The following is a 13,227-nucleotide window of genomic DNA, read 5'->3' on the forward strand; positions in this document are numbered from 1 at the left end:
TACATTCCTTCTGGATTGCTCTGGCCCTTCTTGGTTCTCTCTTCCATTTTAGGTTCATTCTCCAGGCAGTTTGTTACTAAAAATCCATTGTGCTTTCTTTGAGTTTTTTGTAGATACTTAATCACTTCTGGTGGTCAGTAGATTAATACTATTACCTCTATTGTACTTATCTCTTCTGCCACTGGAAAATTATAAATACCTTTACCTGGGCACCTTCTTTGTTATTACCTTTACCTCAACTCTAATGCATAACTTTATTTCTGTCCCTTACCAATATTGTAGATTTAGTTTATTATCAATTACGTTTTTGGAAGTTAAATAGGCACTACTGACATGAATACCAATGTCAAATATCTGATTGTATTACATTATTTTAAATTGAATTCAATGCAGTTTGTGTCCCTAACTTCTTTCTTTATCGGTAATATTTTATTTAGTTCAGTACTTGCATTAATTTAAAGATCTCTTTCCTAAATGGTAATTTATATAATTGTGTTTGGTAAATTAATTTTAGTTAAAGGACCATTACCCTAACCCAAATGCAAACTTAGTCCTACCACTCCCAGTGTCAAATATTATATTAAATACATTACTTTACAATGGATTTTTTGAAGAAGCAACACTTGCTAATCACACTAATGTTCACCCAGACCAATGACAAGTAATCCGTTATCTAGATACTAATTAGTTTAAATTCTATTTGTATTTCAAATTAATTTGGAACCCTTTCTCTAATGCTAACCCCAACCATTGCCAGAACAAGTAATTCATTTTACAAATGTTAATTTAAATAAAAATTAAGTTACATTGTTATCCTTCGATTAAGGAAGGATCCATAGTGTAATGGCAAATAGTGGTCTTAACTTAATTTGACAAGTTTAAATGCCTGGTAATGGTGTTCTCAACTTCAACAGACTGGATTCTACTGATGGCTTATGGTTTCATCTCTAAATAAGTATACAGCATTGATCTCTTGTCCTTTACTGGAGTAACATTCTCTGGGTTTCTAACTTGAAATGTGGTTTTCCATAGATTTGGATATTCTTCTATGGCTCTGAGTTCAGTAGTTCACCCTGATTAATGTGGTGATCTTACTTATTAACTCGCAAACTACTTAAGTTTCTGTAAGCAATCTATTCTCTTGAGGTATCTCAGCCTATTAGTGTCTTCAGGACTTTTTCCCTTATTTTACATATGCCTTTGAGGTGATCGGGTATTGTGGATTGCTATTTGAGGGATGCTGTGTCCTCTCCTCTTTGACATTCTCTGTTCGTCTGACCATTATTCTAAAGCATGCATGCACCATCAATTTTCCGTTTTCAATAGGTTGGGTTTCAGACACAGTGCAGATCTGGTAGCAGTAGCTTCCACTGCCTTCAGCAGCACAAATGGTAGTCTGAGACCTACGTATGTTCAGATTGCTTTTGCTGATTTATTTATTTTTCTTCTCCCATGTGTTTGGCAACATCCGGCAAGTAAAAAAAAAACTCAACCAGGTTTTGACTGTCACACATCTCCTTTCCGCTTTCTCTAAGGTTTTAAACCGTGTGGAGTTATTAAATTAATGTATGACAATGCAATGCTTGATCACCCAGCAGGATCGTGATGGTTATGAAGTTTATTCCTTTAACTAGAACAGTGTTGTAATCTATGAAGCAGTGTTTAAATGTGTATCAAGTTTGTCATCCAAGCACTCATCACACGTAATGTATAAATGTAGATTTATTTTTTGCAGAGACATGTGACGCAGTCAGGTGGCAATCGTAAATTCAAGTGCACTGAATGTGGAAAAGCTTTCAAATACAAGCACCACTTAAAGGAGCACCTGCGTATCCACAGCGGTAACTATTTTTCTTAATTTTGGTGTTTTATCTCATGCTTGTCGGTTTTTCTTGTCTGCTATAGTGACACACACTCATTGACTTGTCCATTCAATATGTTCCAGTGCTGTGAAGTGAGCGAGTCATGAATCTGGGTACATGTTGTATTTAAAGGCCTCACATTACCAACTTGTCGGGAACAACACTTCCACGTCGTATTACTTGGATATACAATCAAAGTATTTTGAGTCATCATATACTCACAAAAAGACATGACTGGCAGCTTATCACCTCTTATTCTTTTGCAAAAGATTTTCTTCACCTCAAGGAACTTTACTGTATTTTCTTTGTTAATAACCCTTGATTGCTCCTTATTCCTAAGCACCACAAAGGAGAAAAGGGCAACCCCGTAACCCTGGGAACCTGGGTCAGTAAATACAGAGCAAAACAATGGTTCCCTGTGGGGAAACCTCCTAGGCAAAAAAATCAAAACCAGAATCCATTTGTGTGAATTCAAAAGAAAATTGAATTCTATATATCAAATTGCAATGCAGGTGCTCCAAATATGACGCAGTGAAAGTGTAAAGTGACCTAAGTGAACAAAGTGTTGGTGTGGTACAACATTTGTGTATGCATGTGTATGTACATTAATAACCAAGGGCTGATAGAATAGATTAATCTTTGTAAGACTCCAAATAGCGAAAAACACTATTACTGGTGAGAGACCATGGATAACCGAATATGCTTAAAAAGTGGACACAAGACCCTTCAGCGATTTGGAGGACCTTCCATGTTGTGACCTATGTATTCTCTGGTTATGGAAGCACAGAATGTGTATGTGTATATGTATGTATGTATGTATATATATATATATATATATATATATATGTGTATATATATATATATATATATGTATATATAGATAGATAGATAGAGATATACTATCTCTCTAGAGAGATATAGATAGATCTATCTAGATATACATGCGGTGAAGTACTAGTCGATGCAGCAGCTCCATTTCATTGCGACTTCCCTTGATGAAGGAGCTGCCCTGGCTTTGAAACGCGTTGGGATGTTATTGAACTTTGGACTGCTATGCTGGTTTTAATAAATTCCTGGTGTCAAAGCCACTCCGTTTCGTCTCGTTCCTACATCAGGGCATCGTTGGTTGGATTTATATACGGCAACCTGGCCGCAGGGAACCTGACACCAATTAGCTGTGGGGCCTTGCGACGGGAGAAACCTCACGTCGGATTAAAGATAAAACTGGAGTGAAATTTCTGCAAAAACCAGCGGTGTTTGCCCGGAGGCCCACTTGGGTTTATTATGGACTTTTACTGGTCGCAATTGAATGGAGGCCCACTGTGGTAATATTATTGCTTGAACATTGAACTACAGGTACCAGCATGCTTTGCCAATACACACCTGTGATTAATTTATGCATGCGGTTAAGTACTCTTCGATGCAACAGCTCCATTTCATTGCGACTTTCCCCTGATGATGAAGCCGCCCTGGCTTTGAAACGCGTTGGGATGTTATCGAACTTTGGACTGCTATTCTGGTTTTAATAAATTCCTGGTGTCAAAGCCACTCTGTCTCGTTCCTACATCAGGGCATCGTTGGTTGTACATGTGTGTGTGTGTGTGTGGGTGTGTGTGTGTGTGTGTATATATATATATATATATATATATATATATATATATATATATATATATATATATATATATATATATATTCACTGAAAAAACCATAGGTTTCAGGGGCGTTATAGTTAGCTGGACTTTTCACTCGTACAAAACCATTGAAATTCCCCCGTTATAGTTAGTTCACCCAACTATAACTAGCGTGCCCGCAATGCACTGCTGATGACGTCGCATATTACATCACTCATGAAATGGTCAGTGACATCACTGATGACATCTCAAATGACATCACTCATGACATCATCCTTGTGATAGAGTTGCAGACCTCCTCTCCCCCTAATATAACCTTTGATACACACATTCAAACATAGAAACTAAAATGTTCAAAAAAATGGACATACCAATATCAGTTACAACAACCTAATCAGTAATTCTAAGATCCACATACACATCCACTCATTCACCAACAGTCCTATACAGTCACTCTCATACATGTACTCACTCATCCCATGTACTCATACACCTATACATCCTGTTACACAATGCCACTCATCCATAGAGTTACTCACACACATAGTCACTCATGCTAATAAAGAATCAAACATCCATTTACTTGCATATACAGTTATACACACACCACCACACTTACTTCTACAGAAACTTACACATACTTAGTCTTTTAAACAATCACTTATAGAAACACATACTTATTTATACAGGAACTCTTTCAATCTCTCACTCTCACATATACTCACTTATATACACCAATAGTCACATATACTAGTTTAAAACCTATGTAGTTACTCATAAAGACACTATTGAGACAGTCATTCACTCACTAACACACCCATGCACACACTCATCCACCCATACAGTCCTGCACACATGCTGTCTTCAACACATACAGTGAGTCACTCATTCACGCACCTTTGCACTATGTAATACCCCCCACCGAACCATACACACACTCAGACACTCATACTGATACTCAAAAAACCAACTAATAACCTATATAGATACTCATGTAGCTACTCACCAACCCATGCAGCCACTTATACACAAAGTGAGAGACTGATACAGATATTTACATCTTTAAACATTACTCACTAAGCCATGTATTCACTAAGATGCACTTAATCAGTTATACAATCAATTTTTCAAAAACAAATCCTCCATTTAGACACTTATATACCCATTTATTCTTCCATCGACCTTGAGATATACATATATAAAACGTATGTAATTTTCAGAAAAACACACATTCACTGGATGATGTCATCAGTGATGTCATTTGAGATGTCATCAGTGATGTCATGAGTGATGTCACTGACCATGTCATGAGTGATGTAATAGTTAGCTGAACTAACTATAACAGGGGAATTTCAATGGTTTTGTACGAGTGAAAAGTCCAGCTAACTATAACGCCCCTGAAACCTATGGTTTTTTCAGTGAATTTCTAAGGTTTTTTAAATGCTAATTCCTAACTATAACGTGCCTGAAACCTATGGGTTTTTCAGTGAATATGTATGTGTGTGTGTATATATATATATATATATATATATATATATATATATATATATATATATATACACTTAAAAAACCATAGGTTTCACACAGGTTATAGTTAGGTGGACATTTCACTCATAAAAAACCAATGAAATTCCCCCGTTATAGTTGGTTCAGATAACTATTACTCGCGCGACCGCCACTCTATCACAAGGATGATGTCATCAGTGATGTCATGAGTGATGCCATTGACCATGTCATGAGTGATGTGTGACGTCATGAGCAGTGCATTGCGGGGGCGCGAGTTATAGTTATCTGAACTAACTATAACGGGGGAATTTCATTGGTTTTTTTATGAGTGAAATGTCCACCTAACTATAACGTGTGTGAAACCTATGGTTTTTTAAGTGAATTTGCAAGGTTTTTTAAATGCTAATTCCTAACTATAACGCTTGTGAAACCTATGGTTTTATAAGGGAAAATATATATATATATATATATATATATATATATATATATCAAAAAGACGAAGAGCCCACAGCTTCGGCACCTTTTCAAACCAACATCTTTATTCTGTCTGTATCACGTGGCAGCTTTAGCAACTCTTAAATACCTTATGCATTTCAGCACTCCAGCGCCTTGGTCACAGGTGAGTTGTATTTAGTCCCAGTGGTCATGTGGCCTCCTCTTCAGACCACAGATCCCAAAATGCACCATTATGCAAAAATATCAGACCGGCTTTTGCATATTGTCATATTTAGCGTTAGTAGCTTTCTAATTTTGCCAAAGTCCAGCGTTTACCTCTTAATCAGCGATGCTTTCAGGAAAATGTCTTTTAAAAGCATAGGGCACCTCGCTGCCACATGTTGAGTAAGTGCTTGAAAGAGAAACACGAAGACTGCTAGAAAGAGGCCACCGCCTCCTTCACTCCCTTCCTTTCTTTCCAGCCTCACAAATAGTCACGGCAATCCATTTTCGACTGTTTTGGTAGGAAAGCGAGTCTGATATATTTGCATAATGGTGCATTTTGGGATCCGTGGTCTGAAGATGAGGCCACACGACCACTGGGACTAAATACGACTAAATACAACTCACCTGTGACCAAGGCGCTGGAGTGCTGAAACGCGTAAGGTATTTAAGAGTTGCTAAAACTGCCACGTGATTCAGACAGAATAAAGATGTCGGTTTGAAAAGGTGCCGAAGCTGTGGGCTCTTCGTCTTTTTTGTGGTTTAACAAGCAGGACTCTCTGTTCCTGACTAAATCAGAGCCCGCCCTGCAGAGTTGGAGGCCCCCGGTATAGCAGAGAAATAGTTGTGCATATATATATATATATATATATATATATATATATATATATATATATATATATATATATATATTCTTTTTTTTTCTACCGTACGCGCACCCCGCGATTTAAAAAAAAAAAAGTGTTTATTTTTCATACTGTTAAGACCTTCTTTGACCCCCTGACAAACGCTAGGGGCTCTGCAACTCTCTTCGTTGCCCCCTTTCCACGTTCTCCACCTTTGTTTATCAGTGTGAGACACACAAAATGGAGGCCGACACTTCCTGATTTCTACCGATTCGAATGTTTACAGTCATGTAACCAATCAGAATTAAGCTCGCGCTCGGAGCGCGCTTATAGATATATATATATTGATTTAAATACTATTTTCTCAGCAAATACTGAACACATTTACACCAGACCTACAAAAGCGCTCGGAGCGCGCTTATAGATATATATATATTGATTTAAATACTATTTTCTCAGCAAATACTGAACACATTTACACCAGACCTACAAAAGGCACATCCCTGACCTGAGGACTACCTCTCTACCAAATTTCAAGTCATTCTGTTCAGCCGTTCGGGCTGAAGCTTGGACTAAAGGTCCTATGGAAAAATGCATGGGGAAAACACATTTTGGGACCCCCCCTTTTTCTCAGCCCCCGCTTGTCGAATCCCCCCGAGACTTTCAGGGTAGGAGCGGAGCGGAGCGCCTCACCTAGATCTAGATATATATATATAATTACCTACTGGCGTTCGCCAGTAGGTAGTTATAGTTAGGACCGTGTTTCCATAGGAAATCCGCAACATTCTATTTGGAATAACTTTGGCGCCGGTTGACGAATCCTCGCGAAATTTTCAAAATAGGTGGGGCGCTCCGCTCCGCTCCTACCCTGAAAGTCTCGTGGGGATTTGTCAAGCGGGGGCTGAGAAAAAAGGGGGGTACCAAAACGCATTTTCCCATAGGACATTTAGTCCGAGCTACAGCCCGAACGGCTGAACAGAATTACTTGTAATTTGGCAGAGAGGTAGTCCTCAGGTCAGAGATGTGCCTTTTGCAGGTCTGGTGTAAATCTGTTCAGTAGGTCCTGAGAAATTAGCATTTAAATCAATATATATATCTGTAAGTGCGCTTACGGTAAGCTTACCGTACGCGTACGGTGCCGTGCGCGAGCTCAATTCTGATTGGTGGTTACATGACTAAACATTCGAATCGGTCGAAATCAGAAAGTGTCGGCAGCCATTTTCTGTCTCTCGCACAGAAAAACAAAGGTGGATAACGTGAAAAGGGGGCAACGAAGAGAGTTGCAGACCCCCTAGCGTTTGTCAGGGGGTCCACGAAGGACCAAAAAGTACGAAAAATACATTTAATAATTTTCAAAAAAAATCGCGGAGTCCGCGTACGGTAAGCTTACCATACGAGCACGGCAAAAAAAAGAAAAAGAAATAACAATCACATTTATTAAATAAATTGAGGGACCCGCAAGGGAGAAAAAAAAAATTGTTAGTGTAAAAAAAGGCGAGGCGCGCATGGTTTGAACTGCGCAACGTGGGCGCTCGGTGCGCGAAGCGCACCGAGTGCCCACAGCTTGTGCACGGTGCGCGAAGCGCACCGTGCGCGCAGGGTGTGCGCACGGTGAAAAAACAAAAAAAAAACATAACTTGACATTTTAAAAAACGTACAAATTCACTGAAAAAACCATAGGTTTCACACACGTAATAGTTAGGAATTAGCATTTAAAAAACCTTGCAAATTCACTTAAAAAACCATAGGTTTCACACATGTTATAGTTAGCTGTACATTTCACTCGTAAAAAACCAATAATTCCACGTTATAGTTAGATCAGGTAACTATAACTTGCGCGACCGCAATCCACAATGTGTCATTTCAGATGTCATCATTGATGTGATGAGTGATGTCACTGACCATGTCATGAGTGATGTAATATGTGATGTCATCAGCAGTTTATTGTGGGCGCGCAAGTTATAGTTACCTGATCTAACTATAACGTGGAATTTCATTGGTTTTTTACGAGTGAAATGTACAGCTAACTATAACATGTGTGAAACCTATGGTTTTTTTAAGTGAATATATATATATATATATATATATATATATATATATATACCCAATGCTGATCTCCATGAAAATCAGCGGGACACTTGCTCCGGGTAAAACAACGGATTTATTGAGCACAAAATCAGCGCTCCTTTCAGTCCGTGAAACGCTTGGGCAGACGCGTTTCTGGCCGGAAATGGCCGTCATCAGTGCCGGTTTCACAGGTGAGTTCGTGTTTCTGGGACTCAAAGACCACTCTTTATGAAATGGTCTCTCGGCTCCTCCTCCATAGGCAGGTGTGTTAAGTGCGCTTAAGGCTCCAGGCACAGTGCATGATGGTTCATGCAGTCTTTCGTAGTTCCTCATTGCAGTGAAGAGGAACTCCCAGCAACAATCATGCTACCAAATACATGGCATCGGACTGCACACCATCATGGAATTCCCGGATATGATAGTCCCGCTCACACCGTTGTTTATACCCTTATCAGGCAGCTCAATGCTGCCTCCTCTCTCCCCTTGCGAAAATAATCACCCATTGGTAATGTCTCTGCTCGGGGGGGCACCGCGATGTACCCAACGTACTCCAACCAGCGTTTGCTAATGTTCGCGGGGCTCCAGAACGAGAGGGCGTGTCCCAATGCCGGTATTAGCAAAACCGGCTAACTATGCACCCAATGCTGATCTCCATGAAAATCATCGGGACACTTGCTCCGGGTAAAACAACGGATTTATTGAGCACAAAATCAGCGCTGTCCTTTCAGTCCGTGAAACGCTTGGGCAGACGCGTTTCTGGCCGGAAATGGCCGTCATCAGTGCCGGTTTCACAGGTGAGTTCGTGTTTCTGGGACTCAAAGACCACTCCTTATGAAATGGTCTCTCGGCTCCTCCTCCATAGGCAGGTGTGTTAAGTGCGCTTAAGGCTCCAGGCACAGTGCATGATGGTTCATATATATATATATATCCCCAAAGGTTACAGAGCTGTAGTAGTTAGGCTCACGTTTCACTGGTACAAAACCATTGAAATTCAGCTGTAGTTACCTGAGCTAGCTATAGCCATAAGCCCCGGCAATGCACTGCTTATGACCTCGCGTATTCCATCACTCATGACATGGTCAGTGACTTTACTGGTGACCTTACTGAGGTAATCAGTGAGGTCATCTGAGATGTTATCGTCCAGTGAGTGTTTCATAATAGTTTGTGTGACTGTGTGTCCATGTGTGATTAGGGTTCTGAGTGGTTGTATGAGTGAGTAGCTGTACTGGTGTGTGAGTGACTGCGTGGGTGAGTATATGCTTGTCAGTGAATGTATAGGTGTGACTACATGTGATAGTGTCTGAATAAGTGAGTGGGTGTGTGATTAACTGTATGGGTGTCTGACTCAGTGTGAGAGAGGGTGTGTGAGTGGGTATGCGTGTGTCCGTATGACTGGATGTGAGTGGCTGTATTGGTGAGTCATTGGTTGTGTAAATGGCTGTATGAGTGAATAGATGCAAGTGCCTCTATGGATCAGTGTGTGGGTGCTTGTATGGCTCTATGAATGGGTATGTGAGTGGCTGTGTGGGAGTGGGTGTATGAGAGGTTTATGGGTGTGTGTGGTTCCCTGGATATCAATGTCACTGACCATGTCATGAGTAGTGTAATATGTGAGGTCATAAGCCGTTCATTGCGGGGACGTAAGATATAGTTAGCTCGGATAACTAAAACTGCAGAATTTAACCCCTTGAGTGCCCATGACGAGATGGTCTCGTCATGGGCCGCGGTTGCGCTGTGCCCATGACGAGACTATCTCGTCGTGAGCCCCGCCCGCTAATGAAACGCCCGGCACAGGGCGTGGAAAGGGCGGGGCACACAAGGGGTTAAATTGTTTGTGCAATTTAAATGTGAGCCTAACTATAACGTCCCTGTAACCACTTTTTTTTTTTTTTTTTTTTTTTTTTCTTCAGCGAATTTCTTAGATTTCTTTTAATTGTTTCCTAATTGTAACCTTGGACTGTGAGTGGGTCTGTGAGTGCCTTTGCAGGTCTTTAAGTGGGTGTGTGAGTGATGTTATGAATTTTGGGCATTTGCATACCTAGGATATTTAAAAGGGAGAACCATGGAGACTTCTTTCACCTGAAGACAAGAAAAAACCCACTCGTCAGTCACTACAGAAGAGTTTGCGCTCTGATACATTAGCAATGCATTCACCTCCATCCAGGATTTCAGATGTTTTTCAAAGGGGAATTCCAGAGAAAAGACACTTGATTTGCCTTCGCCAAGCCCAAGAAGTTAAAATAATTTGTTCTCTACAGAAGTGGAACTTCAACTAGGGCACCTGCAATGTTTTATATTTGAAAGTGCTTCCAATTGAAGTTTTATGTTTGTGAAATGAGCATTGGAGCCCGAATGGACCCGCACCTGCCTATTTAGCCAAGAAGAGCCCACGCTTTTGTTCAAAATGTCTACCCAACTGGAGTACGTTCTACTGGATAATTAGTACTTGCTACCTTGTTGGGTAAATGCAGTTATATATAATTCTGTGGTGGAGGGGGATCGTGTGCCCCACCTTCCCCATGCGCCAATTTCAGATCCTGGGACCCTATTCCCTGTGGCCCGGCTGTGAGTCCCTGGGTGCCCTGGCCCCACCCAGTGTCCTATAGGTCTGTGGGGGGAGCCTCAAGGCCCCGCGGTTCCAGCGGACTCCCCGCCCTCCTGCAGGAGCCAGCATTGCTATTGCACACAGGGAGCTGCTGGAAATGCAGCTCCCTGTGTGCAAGAGCAATAGTTTGATCTCTTTCCCTGCCCGCATGTCTGCAGGCAGGAAAAGAGATAAAACTTCCACTTCCAGCAAACAGGAGCACTTTGACAGCACCCGCTTGCTGGAAGCAGTGTTTACTTTTGATTGGCAGGATCGATAAGCTCCAGCCAGGCAAAAGCAGACCACCGCTATGTCCAGGGGGTGGGTACCCAGGGACATATAAGGAGCCAACCTTTGGGTGGTGCAACGTTCCCCAGGGCCATTAATTGCTCTAGGAAGAGGGCCGTGCAGCCCTCCCTTTGATCTTCATGGGCCGGCCCCAGGGATGTGGTGGTCCCTGGAGCGTATATAGCCGAGCGGGGGGGGGGGCGCGGCCTTTCTCCAATTTTAAAAAAGTATTTGGCCCCGGGGAGGTGCTAGGCCGGGGGGCCATGCAAACCTCCACTTTGAATGCTTATTTTAGCCCCAGATAGATGGTAGTCCCTGGGGTGGGTGGTGGGGGAGGAGCGGTCCCCCCCCCCCTCTCCCTAGATTATTCATTTATTGCCCTGGGGAGATGGTGGTCCCCGGGGTGGGTCCGTCAGACCCCCATTTATTTTTAACATGAGCCCCGGGGAAGAAGTGGTCCCCGGGGCATTAAACGCTTGGATGGGTTCCCGTGCACTCCCTCCATTTTATTTATTTATTTATTTATTTTCCTTAAATCTGCATGCCCCAAGGACGGCGCCCACCAGGGGCCTTGAAAAACTAGCACGGGAGCTTGCACTTGTGTGGTGGTTTTTTTTTTTTATTTTTTTTTTTTATAACTTGCGCAATATTCGCAAATTTCACCGTTAATTAATAACATGCTTTTTACCTTGCTGTGGTCCCTCTAGGACCCCAGGACCAAGGCTTGGGGGAGTCGGGGTATTCCTACCCTGCTCCCCTTTCCTTTTTTGGGGGGGGACTCTGCTGAAGCAGTGTCCCAAAACAGCTGCCAGCACTTCTGGTTGAAGTGTTGGCAGCCAATTAGAGCTTTGCAGATCTCTGCACGAGCTTATAATCATTTGCAAAGTTGTCGCAGCCACAGGTATACAAATTTGGATTTCCTTAAATTTCTCAACAATTTCTGAGCGTATTTACTCCAAATAATAAGCACAATCTTGCGGACCTAAAGCTAGCTTTCTGCCAAGTTTGGTGTAGTTTCGTTCAGCGCTACGGGCTGTAGCCGTGTCTAAAGAGTATGTGAATTTACATGGGAAAAGCACTTTTTTTGACCCCCGTTTTTTTCTCAGCCCCCACTTGACAGATCGCCCCGAAACTTTACATGCACAAGATTCACGGGGCACTTTTTGGGAAAATTTCATGAAGTTTGTCATACGGCGCCAAAGATATAGGTAACTCAAACACGTTGCCTGTGGAAATATGGTCCTAACTGAAACTACCTACTGGCGAATGGATGGATGGATCTATATCCAAACGTTACAGGGATGTTCTAGTTCAAGTGACCTTTCACTCATACAAAACCAGAGAAATTCGGCAGTTCTAGTTAGCTGAGCAATGCACTGCTTAAGACCTCCCATATTGCATCACTCATGACATGGTCAATGACATCACTCATGACTTCTCAAATGACTTCCCTTATATCATCCAGTGACTGGAAGTGTTCTTAAAGTTTAAGTGTTAATTATATATTCCAGGGTGTATTAGTGAATCAGTGGGTGGATGGGTGCCTATATGGATGATTCAGTAGGTGTGTGACTCACTGTATAAGTGAGTGATTAGGTGTCTCAGTGAATGTATGGGTGAGTGACTGGTTGTGTGAATATCTATCAGTTTGTCAGTTGGTGTCTAATTGGCTGTATGGGTGGTGAGTGCATACATTAGTTGCTGCAAGGATGAGTGATTGGTTGTCTGAGTACCTGTATGGGTGTCTAAGGGGGTTTTTGACTGCCTATATGGATGAGTGAGTGGGTGAGTCAGTGTCTGCATGGGTGAGTCAGTGTCTGCATGGGTGAGTCAGTGTCTGCATGGGTGAGTCAGTGTCTGCATGGGTGAGTCAGTGTCTGCATGGGTGAGTGTCTGCATGGGTGAGTGTCTGCATGGGTGAGTGTCTGCATGGGTGAGTGTCTGCATGGGTGAGTGTCTGCATGGGTGAGTGTCTGCATGGGTGAGTGTCTGCATGGGTGGGTGAC

At 42.0% G+C, this 13,227-nt stretch overlaps 1 protein-coding gene across 5 annotated transcripts in view; it reads left to right on the plus strand.

Annotated features, from left to right (window-relative positions):
- Positions 1-13,227, plus strand: part of ZEB1 (zinc finger E-box binding homeobox 1) — a 341,083-nt gene that overhangs the window by 255,556 nt on the left and 72,300 nt on the right. For 3 of the 5 annotated variants that reach the window (XM_085631834.1, XM_085631836.1, XM_085631837.1), the window contains one exon: positions 1,736-1,841. In XM_085631834.1, the coding sequence (XP_085487960.1) occupies positions 1,736-1,841 (106 nt within the window). Of the gene's footprint in view, positions 1-1,720; positions 1,842-13,227 lie in introns of all 5 variants that reach the window. The other 2 variants (XM_085631833.1, XM_085631835.1) reach the window with 1 other exon arrangement.

Source organism: Triturus cristatus, chromosome 10 (genome assembly GCF_964204655.1).
Source record: "Triturus cristatus chromosome 10, aTriCri1.1, whole genome shotgun sequence".
Classification (NCBI taxonomy): Eukaryota; Metazoa; Chordata; class Amphibia; order Caudata; family Salamandridae; genus Triturus; species Triturus cristatus.